Source organism: Raphanus sativus, unplaced genomic scaffold (genome assembly GCF_000801105.2).
Source record: "Raphanus sativus cultivar WK10039 unplaced genomic scaffold, ASM80110v3 Scaffold2076, whole genome shotgun sequence".
In the NCBI taxonomy this organism is placed as follows: domain Eukaryota; kingdom Viridiplantae; phylum Streptophyta; class Magnoliopsida; order Brassicales; family Brassicaceae; genus Raphanus; species Raphanus sativus.
In genome coordinates this window covers 1-16,278 of record NW_026617385.1, presented here as the reverse complement: position 1 = coordinate 16,278, position 16,278 = coordinate 1, and the positions used below count along the sequence as shown (strand labels likewise).

The 16,278-nt window shown below is 42.9% G+C and overlaps 1 protein-coding gene and 1 non-coding gene across 2 annotated transcripts; one reads left to right on the top strand and one right to left on the bottom strand.

The window, feature by feature from the left end:
• The first annotated feature begins 387 nt into the window (after window positions 1-387).
• On the top strand, window positions 388-1,086 carry LOC130505191 (uncharacterized). Its single transcript, XM_056999787.1, has one exon. The coding sequence runs from the start codon at window positions 388-390 to the stop codon at window positions 1,084-1,086; it is 699 nt and encodes a 232-aa protein (XP_056855767.1).
• A 2,871-nt stretch (window positions 1,087-3,957) lies between these two features.
• LOC130505192 (small nucleolar RNA R71) lies at window positions 3,958-4,064 on the bottom strand. The gene has a single exon (XR_008941584.1). It is a non-coding gene; the product is annotated as a small nucleolar RNA R71 (small nucleolar RNA).
• Between the last annotated feature and the right edge of the window lie 12,214 nt (window positions 4,065-16,278).

Below are 16,278 nucleotides of genomic sequence, written 5' to 3'. Positions count from 1 at the left end.
TTTTTCTGGTCCTTCTGACATAAAGAATTTATATCAAGCTATATAAAGCTATAAAATTTTCTAAAAGTATATATATGTTTGTTTTCAGATGTCGAAAATCAATAACCTTGAATATGCTGCCCTTAATCTCTCTGGAGACAATTATCTCCAATGGGCATTGGATACAGAGATCATCCTAAAGTCTAAGGATCTCGGTGAATGTATTACCGAGAACAACAAAGCTACTGAAAAGGATCAATATAGGGCAATATTAATTAGTCGCCATCACCTGATTGAGAGTCTCAAAGATCAGTACTTAACCATTAAGAATCCTCTAGACCTTTGGAAAGATTTGAAACAAAGATATGATCACCAAAGGACGGTGCTCTTACCAAAGGCTAGACACGAATGGAAAAACCTCAGGATCCAAGACTTCAATTCTGTGGATCATACAACTCAGCAATGTTTAAGATCCTTTCTATACTTAAACTATGTGGTGAGGATATAACGGAGGAAGATATGCTTGAAAAGACTTTCTCCACCTTCCACACAAGTAATGTGTTGCTACAGCAACAATACCGTGCAAAAGAATTCAAGACTTATGCGAGCTTGATTTCATGCTTATTACTTGCTGAGCAAAACAATGAGTTACTGATGATAAATAGTGAGATGAGACCTCCAGGTGCCACACCTTTACCTGAAGCCGAGAAAGATGCTAATCACGTCCAATCCCACAGCCATAGGCGTGGAAGATTTAATGGACAGGGCCGTGGTCAATACAATTCAGGCCGCGGACGAGGCAGTCAATCTGGTCGAGACCAGAACCAAAGACGCTCGTTTAGACGAGGTCATGCTCGAGGCTGCGGGTCTTCATTCATACCGCAGCATTCAAACAACTCGACCAAATCTGTATGCCATCGGTGTGGAATGAGTAACCATTGGGCAAAGACTTGTAGGACTCCCAAGCATCTAGTGGAGCTATACCAAGAAAGTATGAAAGGGAAGAATCCTGAAGCCCATATGGTGATCCATGATAATGAAAACGATTTCGATCATGAAAAAGATGATCTAATGGGTTATGAAACTTCAGATGTTCTAAAGGATTGAATTTGACATTCTGATTTTTGTGTTTTATAATTTGGTGTTTGATTTATTTTTTCGTCCTCATTTTAAATTAAAAGTGTTTCTTTGAATTTATTATATGAATGAAACATTTATATTAAAATCTTATCTCTGAAATTTCCGAAAATTATATCTATAAATCTGAAATTAATGATATAATAAAATATATAATAAATCCTCTAAAATTTCTTCATTCTAAATAATGAATGAATGGTTTCATAGTGAAACCATGAGAAAAGGAAAAGAGTTCCTTAATTGTCCAAAGAGATAAGAGATAAGAGATAAGAGATAAAATTGCGGGTATGCGGCCAGATATGTATATGGGCAAGCATTCAGATGCTTTATATTCACCTAGAGAAACCCATTGAGATTATAAAATATAAGAATGGTTTCCACAATGATATAATGGGCAAATGAAACAAAAGGTTCCTTCAAAAGTTTTGAAAATCGCCCAAGGCCATACCTGCATTCTCTACTGATCAAGACTATGCTAACGATCAGTATGATAAGAGGCAAGAGCCATGGTAACCAGATTGGTATACCCCACGAAACTTACACACTTTATGGTATGACCGGATTAGCCATCCTGGTCTAAACTGATGAAAATATTGATATTGCAAAATGCACAAAGAGTTATCCCATAGAATCTCACGTTGTGTAAAATGTACACAAGGGAAACTCATTAGGCTATAATGTCTCAAGCATTCAAAAGATTATAGCATGTTCATGAGGGGGAGAAATGACACACCCGTGTGGTCCATGACCATACTATAAACATGAATATGACAGCTTGGCTGTACAGGCCATTACCTATATGGTTCAGACTCTAAAGTCTATAAGCTTGGGGACATCATGAAATTTAAATGTATAAGGTTAATATGCATCAGGCCATATAAGTGAGCATAGATATTCCCATCTCAGATTGAATACGGGTCATGAGCCAGACATAAATCATCTGATATATGGTGTTTTTCACATCATTGTATATATGTTTTCATTTGTTTCAAGTCACTAATTCGTGTCAGTCTAGTCCTTTTTGACCTTTTACAGGTCTGGAGTTAGTAGAAGAGGGAAGAGAAGGTGCCTGATGAAAAGATGTCCTTTTGGAGCAATCCTGCGGAGAACACTCAAGTAGAACAGTCCCGAGACTGTTCTCTCTCAAGCGGAACAAGCAGATGGAGTGATCCGGAGATTGTTCCCGACGAATATGGAAACTCTTTATTTCGGGAATTAAAGTCCTGTTGCCCTAATCTCTTTTCTTCTGATTGGCGCCTCCATATAAAACGCCATCTATCTTTTTACTATTTTCTTACGCTAGTTTTTACAAGAGAACACTGTGAATTGCGATCTGCAACTTGTAAGGGAGAAGAATTCATCCTCTCATAAAGAAGATCATCTGAACCCTATTGTTTTCTACTCTGTTCTTATGCAATTTTATTCAGGATTTATGTCTTTGATTCTTTGCACCATGATCGAGTAGTAGCCTTGCTCGCCTAGGGTTTTTAGGGTGTTGAGACATGAGCTAAACATAGATAAGCGATCCATAACTGTTTTTCATTCATACTGTTCTTACTGCTTTCATTAACCTGATCACTTGATGTTAGATCACTAGTTCATCGCCTAGTTAACCGCTTAGGAGATAACTTGATTTGTATTGAATGAGCTTAGTATCCCTAATCAGCGAAAGTAGATATTATGTTGGTAAGTGAACTGATCGGATCTGTTCTCTAAAGCTTGCAATCGATCCTCATCCCAACGACAGTTAGGTGGTGAGATCGATCTGCAAAGCGATCACTGCCACGACAGTGGAGTGTTCCAGCTGAGTGATCCGAGTTCTAGAAAGTACTTCATTGCGCTTGAATAATTGTTTGGCTTCAGTTCAACACCCAATGAAATACCCTAGGCTAGCTCTTGTTTAATTGAATCAATCTCGTGTTTTATTTGCTTGTTTTCTATCGTCACTTTATAACCAAATCTATATCTTCATCTTAGCTTGGTTTCGGAACTTATAGAACTAGAGTGTAGACTGGTCCTCTGGATTTGAATCTCAAGTACTACAATTGCAACTGTTAACTTGGCAGTAGCAAGGATTCATTTTTAGTGTATCAAGTTTTTGCGCCGTTGCCGGGGACCAGATTGTTTACCTCTAATTTTTGGTTTCATATCTAGTCTAAGATATCTAACTCGTGTTTATTTCTTTGTTTCAGCTGATGATCCAGGTGCATGACCAGTAGACATACTCGGAGCAACGCACAAGGACCATTGCATCAGCTTAACAACGAAGAACTAGCGAGATTGGAACGACAGAACCGTCAACAGCCGAGATCTACGAACACCAACATGGGTGATCACCAGGATGATCTCACTGCTGCGTTTGCACTCATGCAACAGCAGATGCAGTAGATGCAGCAAACGATCCAAGCGCAGCAAGCTGCTGCTGAGCAAGCTGCTCTGAATGCTGAGAACCAGCAGAACCAACCGGAGGAAGTTGTCCAGGTCGGCCAGAGAAACTTACTGCACAATCTGCCTGCTACGCGATCTGCCATCAACCCTCCACCGTGCACTAGGCAAGACTTCGAGATCAAGCCAGCCTTGATAAGTCTAGTGCAAAGTAAGATCTTCAATGGACTTCCTGCTGAGATACCGATGGACCACATCGAGCACTTTGAGAAGATGTGTGGTTTCACTAAAGCGAATGGAGTACCACCCGATTACATCAAGTGTACTATGTTCCCTTTCTCTCTTGATGGGAAAGCTGCTCGCTGGCTTGATTCCCTACCCACGGGATCACTCACCACTTGGGAACAAGTCCGAGAGGCCTTCTTAAGCCACTTCTACACGAAATCAAAGACGGCAGCTCTGAGAAAGAAGATCGTGACCTTCAAACAGTTGGTGGACGAGCCGTTATGCGATGCATGGGAGCGATTCAACGTCTACCGCAGAGAGTGCCCGCATCACGGTTTTGAGGTTTTGAGGAAGACTATCTGCTGGGAGTGTTCTACGATGGAGTAGGCTGGGAGTACCGGAACGCTTTGAACTCAGCCAGTAAGGGAGATTTCATTACCCAGTCAACTCAAGGTGCCTTCGAGTTGATTGAAAACATGGCCTCAAGCTCAGCTGATAATAACCGCGAGACTGATCGCACTCAGAAGGTGAAAAGCATCGATAACAACAAGATTGATGAGCTCTCTGCCAAGGTCGATCAGCTGATTAAGAGCAACCAGAACCAGGTCTTCATCATGGAAGAATCCCCTCAGGATAAAGCAACTGCGGATGGCACATCAGAGGCAGATCAGTCAGCTGAAGATCAACATGAAGTGAGCTATGTGAATGGGCAAGGATGGCAGTTCAAGAACTATCACCCGAACCCTAACGTGAGGAACAATCCCCACCTGTTCAATGCCCCTAAACCAGACGATAAAGCTCAAGGAAATCAGGGTCAGAACAGTGGATACCAAAGGCCTTATGGCAATCAAGGAAGAACCTTTGTCCTCAACCCAACTCAGAATGCCCAGTTCCACAGCCAGAAATAGCCGGTTAATCAGCAGGTTGCACAACCGGCTCAGACTGCTCCGCACGATGACATGAAGAGCCTTGCCAATATGATGAGCCAGCTGCTCCAAGGACAGCAGATCCATGGGAAAGCACTGAACCAGGTCACAAACGACATCAACACCAGGATGAATCATATGTTCAATGACCTAAGTGCCAAGTATGACAATGTCTCAAGCCATATGAGACAGATGGATATTCAGATTGCTCAGACTGCTGAGAGTGTGAAGAGACAGCAAGGAACTCTCCCTGGAAAAACAGACAAGAACCCCAAGGAGTGCAATGCGGTAGGTCTAAGGAGTGGAAAGCAACTGCCTGATCTGGACCCCAGGAGATTCACATCGGCTGAGAAAGGGAAGCAGAAGGAGTCGGATCAGTCACCTAAAGATGTACCCACAGATGAGGAAGAGGCAGAACAACCTACTGAGACTGTTCCGACTGAAGCAGAGAGACCCGCTGGGGTTGTTCCACCGACTGCAGCACCTTCTCCTGCTCGTCAGTATGTACCAAAAGTACCCTACCCTGTTCCAGCTAAGGCTACACGCAAGGATAAGGAAAAGATGAAGTGCAGGAAGATGCTGGAAGACCTAACTGTCAAGCTCCCTCTAATGAGTGTGATCCAGATGATACCATCCATGCGTAGCTTTGTTAAGGGACTGATCTCTGGGAAGATATCTGATGACAGCGAGTTCATGATTGTCTCTAAGGAGTGCAGTGTGGTGCTCGAGAACAGAAGGATCAAGAAGTTGGGTGATCCGGGAAAATTTGTCCTCTCGGTTCAGATTGGGAGAACAGTTTTCTCATGCTCACTGGTCGATCTAGGGTTAAGCATAAACCTCATGCCATATACTGTGGCTAAGCGCCTTGGGTACACGGACTTCATGCCTACCAGGATGTCCCTAGTGTTTGCTGATCGATCTGTGAAATCTCCAGTTGGAATCCTCGAAGATCTTCAAGTTCTGGTTGGGAACACACTTGTTCCTGCCGATTTTGTTGTTCTGGAAGTCCAGGAAGATTCCAATGATCCCCTGATCCTAGGCAGACCATTCCTCTGCACTGTTGGAGCTATCATTGATGTCCGACAGGGGAAGATTGATCTCCACCTTGGAGATACTGTGATGAAGTTTGAGATGGATCAGATGCTCAAGAAACCGATGCTGGATGGACAAACCTTCACTGACTAAGAAGATGGTGATCCGCTAGAGCCGCATGAGGGAATGATCGAGGAGATTCTCACCGAGGATCCAATTGAACTCGCCTTAGTCAGAGCTGAAGCCGAGCAGAGCTTAGAGAGTGTTGATGCTGATGCCTATGCCAAATTCCTGGATTCAGCCAGAAGTATTGAGAGAATGGTGGCAAATCTAAGTCTGGGGGAGAACAGTGAGTCCAGCAAATCGACTGGAACAACCGCGCCTCAGAACCCGTCTGTTCCGGCAGCTCAGGTCGATGACTCATGGAGCGAGCTGAAAGCTCCAAAGGTAGAGCTCAAATCCCTTCCCAAGGGACTCAGGTATGCATTTCTTGGACCCAACTCTACATATCCTGTCATTGTGAATGCTGACCTGAACAATGCAGATACTGCTCTACTTTTGTGTGAGCTGAGAAAATATCTTAAGGCATTAGGTTATTCTCTAACTGACATACCTGGCATTTCACCTGATCTGTGCATGCATAGATTACACATGGAAGATGAATCGATGACTTCTGTAGAACATCAGAGGAGGTTAAACCCAAATCTAAAAGATGTTGTAAAGAAAGAGATAATGAAACTTCTAGAAGCAGGTGTGATCTATGCGATCTCTGATAGTAAGTGGGTTAGTCCTGTGCATGTAGTACCTAAGAAAGGTGGGATCACTGTGGTAACCAATGAAAATAATGAATTGATCCCTACTAGAACAGTCACTGGTCATCGCATGTGCATTGATTTTCGTAAGCTTAATGCTGCGACTCGTAAGGATCACTTCCCACTTCCTTTTATTGATCAAATGCTTGAGAGATTGGCTAACCACCCTTACTATTGCTTTTTAGATGGTTATTCAGGTTTCTTTCAGATTCCCATCCACCCAGACGATCAGGAGAAGACGACGTTCACATGCCCTTATGGAACATATGCATACAGGAAGATGCCATTCGGCTTGTGCAATGCTCCAGCGACCTTCCAACGCTGCATGATGTCGATTTTTACTGATCTGATCGAAGACATAATGGAGGTTTTCATGGACGATTTCAGCGTCTATGGAAGCTCCTTTCATGTCTGTTTGTCAAATTTGTGCAGGGTGCTGAAGCGATGCGAGGAGAAGCATCTGGTGCTGAACTGGGAGAAATGCCACTTCATGGTCGGAGATGGGATTGTTCTGGGACACAAGATATCAGAGAAAGGCATTGAGGTGGACAAGGCAAAGATCGAGGTCATGATGAGTCTGCAACCACCAACTTCAGTGAAGGGAATCATGAGTTTCTTGGGACATGCTGGTTTCTATAGGAGGTTCATCCAGGACTTCTCTAAGATCGCGAGACCACTCACTCGGTTGCTCTGCAAGGAAGCTCAGTTTGCTTTTGACAGTGACTGCCTAGCCGCATTTCACACGATCAAGGGAGCTCTAGTCAGTGCACCAGTTGTCCAACCTCCAGACTGGGATCTTCCTTTTGAGATCATGACAGATGCAAGTGATTTTGCAGTGGGAGCAGTCCTTGGACAGCGTAAAGACAAGAAGCTTCACGTGATATACTACGCAAGCAGAACCCTAGATGAAGCTCAGTGCCGATACGCAACCACAGAGAAGGAGCTCCTTGCCATCATGTTCGCGTTTGAGAAGTTCAGATCCTATCTGGTTGGATCAAAGGTGATTGTGCACACGGACCACGCGGCTCTCAAGTACCTACTCACGAAGAAGGATGCTAAACCGCGACTCTTGAGATGGATTCTCTTGCTCTAAGAATTTGATCTGGAGATAAGAGACAAGAAGGGGGTTGATAATGGAGTGGCAGATCATCTCTCTAGGATGTAAGTGTCAGATGAGACAGTTCTTGACGAGGAACAACCGATGGAATACGTCAACGCGATTGGTCTGTGCAACTTGGAACAGTCGTCCCCTTTCATCAAGGACTGTTCTCGCGTAGAAGGAGCATTCGTTGCAGTGATCCAGAAGCAGTACCCGAACCTTCCATGGTTTGCTGAGATTGCCAACTACTTGGTAGCTGAGAAAGAGCCTTTGAGGTTCACTGGGAATGAGAAGAGGAAATTTCTAAGGGAAGCAAGGCACTACTTCTGGGATGAGCCGTATCTATATCGGCAAGGCAAAGATGGGATCTTCAGGAGGTGTGTTTCAGAGGCTGATATTCCAGGGATCCTTCACCACTGTCACGGTTCCTCTTATGCTGGTCACTTTGCCACCTTCAAGACAGTTTCCAAGATCCTCCAAGCCGGTTTCTGGTGGCCCACTATGTTCAGAGATGCTCACGCTTTCATATCACGATGCAATTCATGCCAAAGGATGGGGAGTATAAGCAAGAGAAACGAGATGCCTCAGAACTACATCTTAGAAGTTGAAGTGTTCGACTGCTGGGGGATCGATTTCATGGGACCATTCCCAGTCTCTCACAAGAATGAGTACATCTTGGTTGCTGTGGACTATGTCTCCAAGTGGGTAGAAGCGATTGCTAGTCCAACCAATGATGTGCGAGTTGTAACCAAGATGTTCACCTCCATCATCTTTCCAAGATTTGGAGTGCCTAGAGTGGTTATAAGCGATGGTGGAACTCATTTTATCAACAAGTTGTTCCAAGGATTGCTGAGCAAGAATGGTGTGAAACACAAGGTTGCAACCGCCTATCATCCCCAAACAAGTGGTCAAGTGGAAGTTTCCAACAGAGAGATCAAGAGTATCCTGCAGAAGACTGTCAACACCACCCGCAAGGACTGGTCCCTTAAGCTTGACGATGCTCTCTGGGCGTACAGAACAGCCTACAAGACCCCTTTAGGGACCACTCCCTATCATCTGGTCTATGGCAAGGCGTGCCACCTACCTGTTGAGCTAGAGTACAAGGCGGCTTGGGCTGTCAAACTACTCAACTTCGACATCAAACCCGCCAAGGAGAGGCGAACCATTCAGATCCACGAGTTGGAGGAGATCAGGCATCTAGCCTATGAGAGCTCTAAGATCTACAAGGAAAAGACCAAGGCGTTCCATGACAAACGGATCATCAGCAGAAGCTTTGCTCCGAACGATCAGGTCTTACTCTTCAATTCACGGGTTAAGCTGTTCCCTGGAAAGCTTAAGTCCAGATGGTCTGGACCTTTCACCATCAAGGAGGTTCGCCCCTACGGAGCTGTTGTGTTGCTGGACACAAGAGGTGGAGAATTTGTTGTCAATGGTCAGCGTCTCAAGCCATATCTTGCTGACACAACGATCGCTGAAGGTGTAGAGATACCCTTAAGCAATCCCCCTCAAGCCTAATCGGCTCATTGAAGTCAAGCTAGTGACAGAAAACAAGCGCTTGGTGGGAGGCAACCCACTGGTGAGTGTAAATATTGTTTTCTTTTTTTCTTTATCTTTCTAGGAACTAACTTGCAGGTTGAAAAAAAATCAAGAAAATTCGAGATCACTCCAGGAGAGCACTCCAGCGGTTGTTCCGCCGATTGTTCCCAGGTAAGTGCTCGAACAAAAAAAAAATAAAAAAATAAAAAATAAATAAAAAAGTGGAAGCGGTTTTGATGGACCTATTTAAGGCCCAAACACTCCACTCCCCCACTTCATCTCTCTCGCTGCAAACCACCCCCATTAGAACCCTAAATCGCAACTCACTCACCTCTCTTTCTCTCCATCGATTTTTGGTTCTCACCTCTTGGGTTCTCTAGAGATTGGTTTGTTTTGCAGGAATCACCTCTCCAATCAAGGTAATCGGCCAAGAACTCTCCCCCTCTTTGCGCATGCAAATCGCGATTTGGGAGTGATTTCTTGGATCCTCTTTTTCCTTTATGCTTTGCGATTTCATCCTAGATTGTAGCTCTTGATAGTATACTGGCTACTAGGATTGAATTCATGATTGATTTTGAATGGAAGAGGAACCGATTGTTGATTGTGATTCTTGGCCTTTGCGATTTGTACTGCTGAGATTGAGTCTTGTGTAGGTTGTCTAGTAATCGATGGACTTGGGTAAAACAAGAAGATTGGATTGTTCCATCGTTTCTAGATTAACCGGCGAACTGTGCTGATATTGGGTTTTGCTGTTGTTTTGCAGATGCCTCCAAAGATGAGAAATGCTAGAGCCGCCAAGAGCACAGCTTCTCCAGCCGTGAGAGCTCCACCTGGTTACCCATGTCCGAACAAGATTGAGGGCGAACCCATCGACCTCAATGATCCGATGCTCCTTGACTACAATGTTGAGGGATGGGACAAGGAGTCAGCGGAGAGATACAACCGGCTCCTACTAGCGGAAATCTTGCCCACGCGGTTCGCTCACCAGGAGACTCTAGCCGATCTCGGCCTTGACACTGAGGTGTTCGATACGATGCAGGCTATGGGACTCATGCCTCTCTGTTTCCCAGCCCAGGTTCTCTACCCGGATTTGGTTAGGCAAGTGCTCGCGACGTGCCATATCACTTATCTGAACCCCAATGAGCCTACATACGTGAACTGCTTATTCTCCTTCATGGCTGATGGCAAGTTCTGCTCCATCTCCCTCAACGATATGAACGAGCTACTCGAGATTGCGGACACGCCAAGGGGAGTTTCAGTGGAGAAGAAGTTCAAGCCGGCAGACACCTTTTGGGACCTCATTGCATCCGGCAAGTTCACCTCTCGCAAGGCCTACCAGTCGCAGATCCGGAACCCTGCTATCCGGATCATCGCCAAGATCGTGTCCAACGTCCTGTTCGCGAAGGAGTACACCTCCAAGATCACAAATGGGGAGCTCCAGGTTCTCTACACGGGTCTTGAGGACGAGATGCGCAGAGAGAAGATCACCCCTATCCAGGAAGTCAAGACCAACCCAGGGTTCCATCTCATCTCCATGTTCGCTGAGCGCAAGGACACCTTGATTCGGACTGATGGCACGAAGGATCGTTCCGGCAGTCTGCTCACTCCCTTGTTCCACCGCTTCAACATCAACCTCAGCTCCTACACGGTTGTCTCTGAGATGGAGTACATTGATACTCCTTACCTGATCGCATGCCACATCTTGCGCGACGAGAACACCTACAAGTTCCAAGACAAAGAAGGGAACCCTCTGTACTGCCCTATGCCTGGGTTCACAGACTTCTTGTCCCTGGAGAACATTGTGTTCTCACTCAGTGAAGAGCACCTCTGCGATGATCCGCGAGCGCCGGTACAGAACGATGATGATGACATGGATGATGTGGAGCATGTGCCTCAACCGGCTGATGGTGAGTATGACCTGGAGGACTTCACCGATGTGGCTGATGATCACGCCTACAGACGCTGGATGGTCGAGTCCCAGAAGAAGAACAACAGGCTCATGAAGAGAATACTCAGGGCGGTCACAGGCGGCTGCATTGGGCACAGGAGGAGCGTACACCGCAGAGAACAAGGCGCCCAGGCAAGGAGCAAGCGGGAACATCGACTGGAGCAGAGAGACTGCCGAGGAACAGGAGGACAGCTGGTCACTCCGGTAGCGGCGATTCAGACTGAGTCCGAAAGGACTATTTCTATCCCTTGTCTTATCCATCTGAACTATTTATTTTTCATGTTATTTGCTTATGTTTGGTGTGTTTCAGCTTCCTCTGATTTATTTTCACAACCAGGGATGGTGTGAACTAAGTCTGGGGGAGCGATTGTACTATATTCGCTTGTGTGCTTTTCGAGTCAGTCCTTGTGTCATTTTTATGTTTTTATCGAGTCAGTCTTTAGGATCGAGTCAGTCAAAACTATTGTGGGAATCAGGTCCTTATTTTGTGATGCTCTTTAACCACCTCGTGCTTTAACCTTCTTATTCAGTGACCTTAGCAGTGATGAAAGACCCACACATGGACCTGGAACACCCTGACTTATCTCATTTGACACTCCAGAAGTTCTATACCGATCAGGTTACACTGGGCAGAATTAACTCCACTTTATCTGAACCTAATCTGGACTTTAATTCTTCTTGTCATGGGCACTAGATCAGGGTAGAATGAGAACTACACTCAGGACTTCTTATCCGATTTTATCCATCTTGCTGTTTCTGAGTGGCTAGCTCATCTTTAGCTAGTTCCCACCTTGAACCCTAACCTTTTGTTCCACCCTCATGCATTTGCTTTTCTAGTACTTTATGTGCAGATATGTGCAAAAAGGTCGGAGAGGAAAGGATCGACGCGGTTCTTACTCATCAATGCTCACACAGTGGAAGAAGGCAGAACAATCAGTGCAGACAAGAGAACAACCAGAGTGCATGTTCCATTACAACAGATAACAATGAAGGGAGTAAATGGCTAGAACGAACCGGGATGAATCACCAGTGGCATCATGTACATCACTTGTTACCTCCTTACTCGTCACCCCAGCATTTTGTATTCAGTATATGTAAAAAAAAAAGTTTTTCTTGTTTTTGCTTTTGCTTTGATTTACTGGTGACGAGAAGGGGAAGAATCCATGATGCATGCCACTGGGGAAGTTGAGAAAGTGATGGTGGTTTCAGTGAAGTGTTCTGAAGGGGAAGTTGAATCGCGCAGAGCAGTCCTATGATCGATCTATCGGAGAGCAGTCCGATCAGCAGAGATGAGTAAGGACTGTGGACCTCAATGGAGCCGTCCTCTCACGACCATTTTGTGCGATATCCTGCATCCACTCTTGGTAAACCCTAAACACTCTTGAACTCCACCATAAAAGTTAGCATGTTCTATACCTAGCCCGTTCTCTCTGAGTAGAGCCTGTGACAAGAATCTCTCGCTGATCTTAATTGAACATAAGGTGTTTTGTCTCGAAAGTGTTGCCTTTTCAGGTTGAGATGTAGAGTAAGGAGCCGATCTTCGAACAGCGATCAGGGGGTTCTCAGTAAGTGTGTGTGGTCCTAATCTACAGCTTGTATGGTTCAGAGATTTGTGGTAAGAGTATGGTTGCTGAGAATAAGCGAGTTCCCACGCTTTCAAACCTTTCTCCCTGTTCTTGGTACTTGTCTTGTTCGAGGGCAAACAAGGATCTATGTCTTGGGGAATTGATATATGGTGTTTTTCACATCATTGTATATATGTTTTCATTTGTTTCAAGTCACTAATTCGTGTCAGTCTAGTCCTTTTTGACCTTTTACAGGTCTGGAGTTAGTAGAAGAGAGAAGAGAAGGTGCCTGATGAAAAGATTTCCTTTTGGAGCAATCCTGCGGAGAACACTCAAGTAGAACTGTCCCGAGACTGTTCTCTCTCAAGCGGAACAAGCAGACGGAGTGATCCGGAGATTGTTCCCGACAAATATGGAAACTCTTTATTTCGGGAATTAAAGCCCTGTTGCCCTAATCTATTTTCTTCTGATTGGTGCCTCCATATAAAACGCCATCTATCTTTTTACTATTTTCTTACGCTAGTTTTTACAAGAGAACACTGTGAATTGCGATCTGCAACTTGTAAGGGAGAAGAATCCATCCTCTCATAGAGAAGATCATCTGAACCCTATTGTTTTCTACTCTGTTCTTATGCAATTTTATTCAGGATTTATGTCTTTGATTCTTTGCACCATGATCGAGTAGTAGCCTTGCTTGCCTAGGGTATTTAGGGTGTTGAGACATGAGCTAAACATAGATAAGCGATCCATAACTGTTCTTCATTCATATTGTTCTTACTGCTTTCATTAACCTGATCACTTGATGTTAGATCACTAGTTCATCGCCTAGTTAACCGCTTAGGAGATAACTTGATTTGTATTGAATGAGCTTAGTAGATATTAGGGTGGTAAGTAGATAACTTGATTTGTATTGAATGAGCTTAATAGATAACTTGATTTGTATTGAATCAGCGAAAGTAGATATTAGGGTGGTAAGTGAAGTGATCGGACCTGTTCTCTAAAGCTTGCAATCGATCCTCATCCCAATGACAGTTAGGTGGTGAGATCGATCTGCAAAGCGATCACTGCCACGACAGTGGAGTGTTCCAGCTGAGTGATCCGAGTTCTAGAAAGCACTTCATTGCGCTTGAATAATTGTTTGGCTCCAATTCAACACCCAATGAAATACCCTAGGCTAGCTCTTGTTTAATTGAATCAATCTCGTGTTTTATTTGCTTGTTTACTATCGTCACTTTATAACCAAATCTATATCTTCATCTTAGCTTGGTTTCGGAACTTATAGAACTAGAGTGTAGACTGGTCCTCTGGATTTGAATCTCAAGTACTACAATTGCAACAGTTAACTTGGCAGTAGCAAGGATTCATTTTTAGTGTATCACCATCTTAAGAGAATCTGAATATACCACCACAGACATATGTGCCATTTAAGATGGAACCTCAGAAGAGGATTGGGAATATATGTTGGATGAAAATGTCTTTCTCCCACGAATTTAAAGGTATCTTGAGCCAAACATGGGTGATCTAATTAGTGGCCAAGAACACAGATTGCAAGAGATAGTAATCTGATTATCCAACATTAAAAGGAGAAAGTTATAAGCTGGTAAAGAGAATAAAAGAAATAGAATGGTATTTACCATCATTGTCTTGGCAAGATCCTCGGACTATAAAATATGATCTAAGACATCCAAAGAATGTGATCAAAAGATATAAAAGCTAGCAAAAATAGATGCAAGACACATTGACCCGAAAAGAAAAAGAATGACTAAGTCATACCAGCTTAGCACCACGAATTTGATGTCCTAAGAGACACAATCAAGTTGCTACAGTGTCTATACAAGATAGACCAATAAGTTCCTAAAGATAAGAAACCTCGGAAAGAAATGAAAGGTACATAGAATGATACAAATCCGAGTTCAAAGGAAAAAAGTCCAGACAGAGATATAAGGCTGGCCAGCTAAACATCTAAGGTACTAGACCATGTAGTTTGGGACGCCAAACTGCAAGGTAGTAAAGGTCCTAGATAATAAGATCTCAAATCTATTAGCTCATGTCTGGAACACTATGGAACTACATAAGAGTATTAACACTAATAATGTATTTACATACAAGAGAGCTCATAAAAGAAAGTAGAACTTGAGTTTAAAGATATAAAGCGAGGATCATGAACCCACGTAAGAATACTCATAAATAATAAAGGAAACATGGGGTTTAAAGTATTTACAGAAAGATGGGCGTATTGGCCATACATATAGAAAAACGCCATCAAATGATAAAACCAGTGAATGGGTCTTGTGAGGAAAATAAACCATGAGATATAGGACATCACCACATGGTCTAAGGTGCTCATGTTCCTACTTAAAGCATTCTAAGAATGGCTTGATTACACAAGGATACTCACAGAGACCAAGGAACAGATTATAAGGAGATATACTCGTATGTGGTGGATGCTACTACAAAAATTCGAAATTGATAAAGGTCTGGTTATAAGTAAGAGATAATGTAGTAAGCAGCATATTAATCACTGGATAAAAATAATAAAGGTACCAGAAAGATGAGAAAAAAAGTTCTCAACGAACAGCATCGTTCCTAAACTGTTTAGGAACTGAAACAAAAGCAGCTGCATATAATATGATAGACTAAGTAATACTTAGTAAAGGAGTTCTATAAGAACGATCCAAATCAGTCCATATATCATTATGAAATAAATTCCTTGTGTTTATAATAAACCAACCTAAAAGAGGTTAAGTGTTTTCGATGATACAAGTTATCGATTGATTCTTAGACAGGCTATGTTTTATATATGATGGGACTACAATGACTTGTAGTAGAGATCATAGCCGTGTGTGTATCAGCACACCACAATTACATAGTGTAATGTGAGATGGTCATACAAAAAGGGCAAAGAGAACCATTAAGGCTCACGACCTTACCGAATCAAAGGTCGTGTCCGGCTCCATTCTAGCCCAATCGCCCATGAAAGATGATTAATATGTTAACACCAAAACGTGTAACATCATCGCAACACACAGACCATAATGACCCAAGAGAGTGACCAAAAGTATACTACAAGAAAATGTGTTTATTGGGACCAATTTTTGTGTCAAAATAGTTTGTCACAATATTGTAACGAATTGTTGACGAATTTGTGACTGAATTATTATGTTACAAAATGGTTACTATTTTGTCATAATATTGTGACATAATAAAAAGTAACGAAATAATGTCACAAATGATGACAAATTAGTGACGAAAAGTTTCGTCGTCCTTGTTGTTAGTATTTTTGTGACCAGAATTTGTCACTAATTTATACTATATTTTTTTAATTAGAATACGATATTAACTGTTATAAAAGTGAGGCAGCTTCATCACATTTTATGACTACTTTGATTACAATTAGTTACTTTAAAGTTAAAATACTTAAATTTTTTCTTTTTTGAAACACGTGATTTTTAATCATGCAAATATCTTATAGTGAACCTTCATTGGATCTTCATGCACAAAAAGGAAAAAAAAAACAGTCTTTGGATCTTTTTCCAAAAGCTTTTTTCCCTCACTTTCAAAAAGCATTATTTATATCTGTAAACATGAGATTCTCTAAATTAATCATCAAATAATAAAAATTAAAAAGTCACTA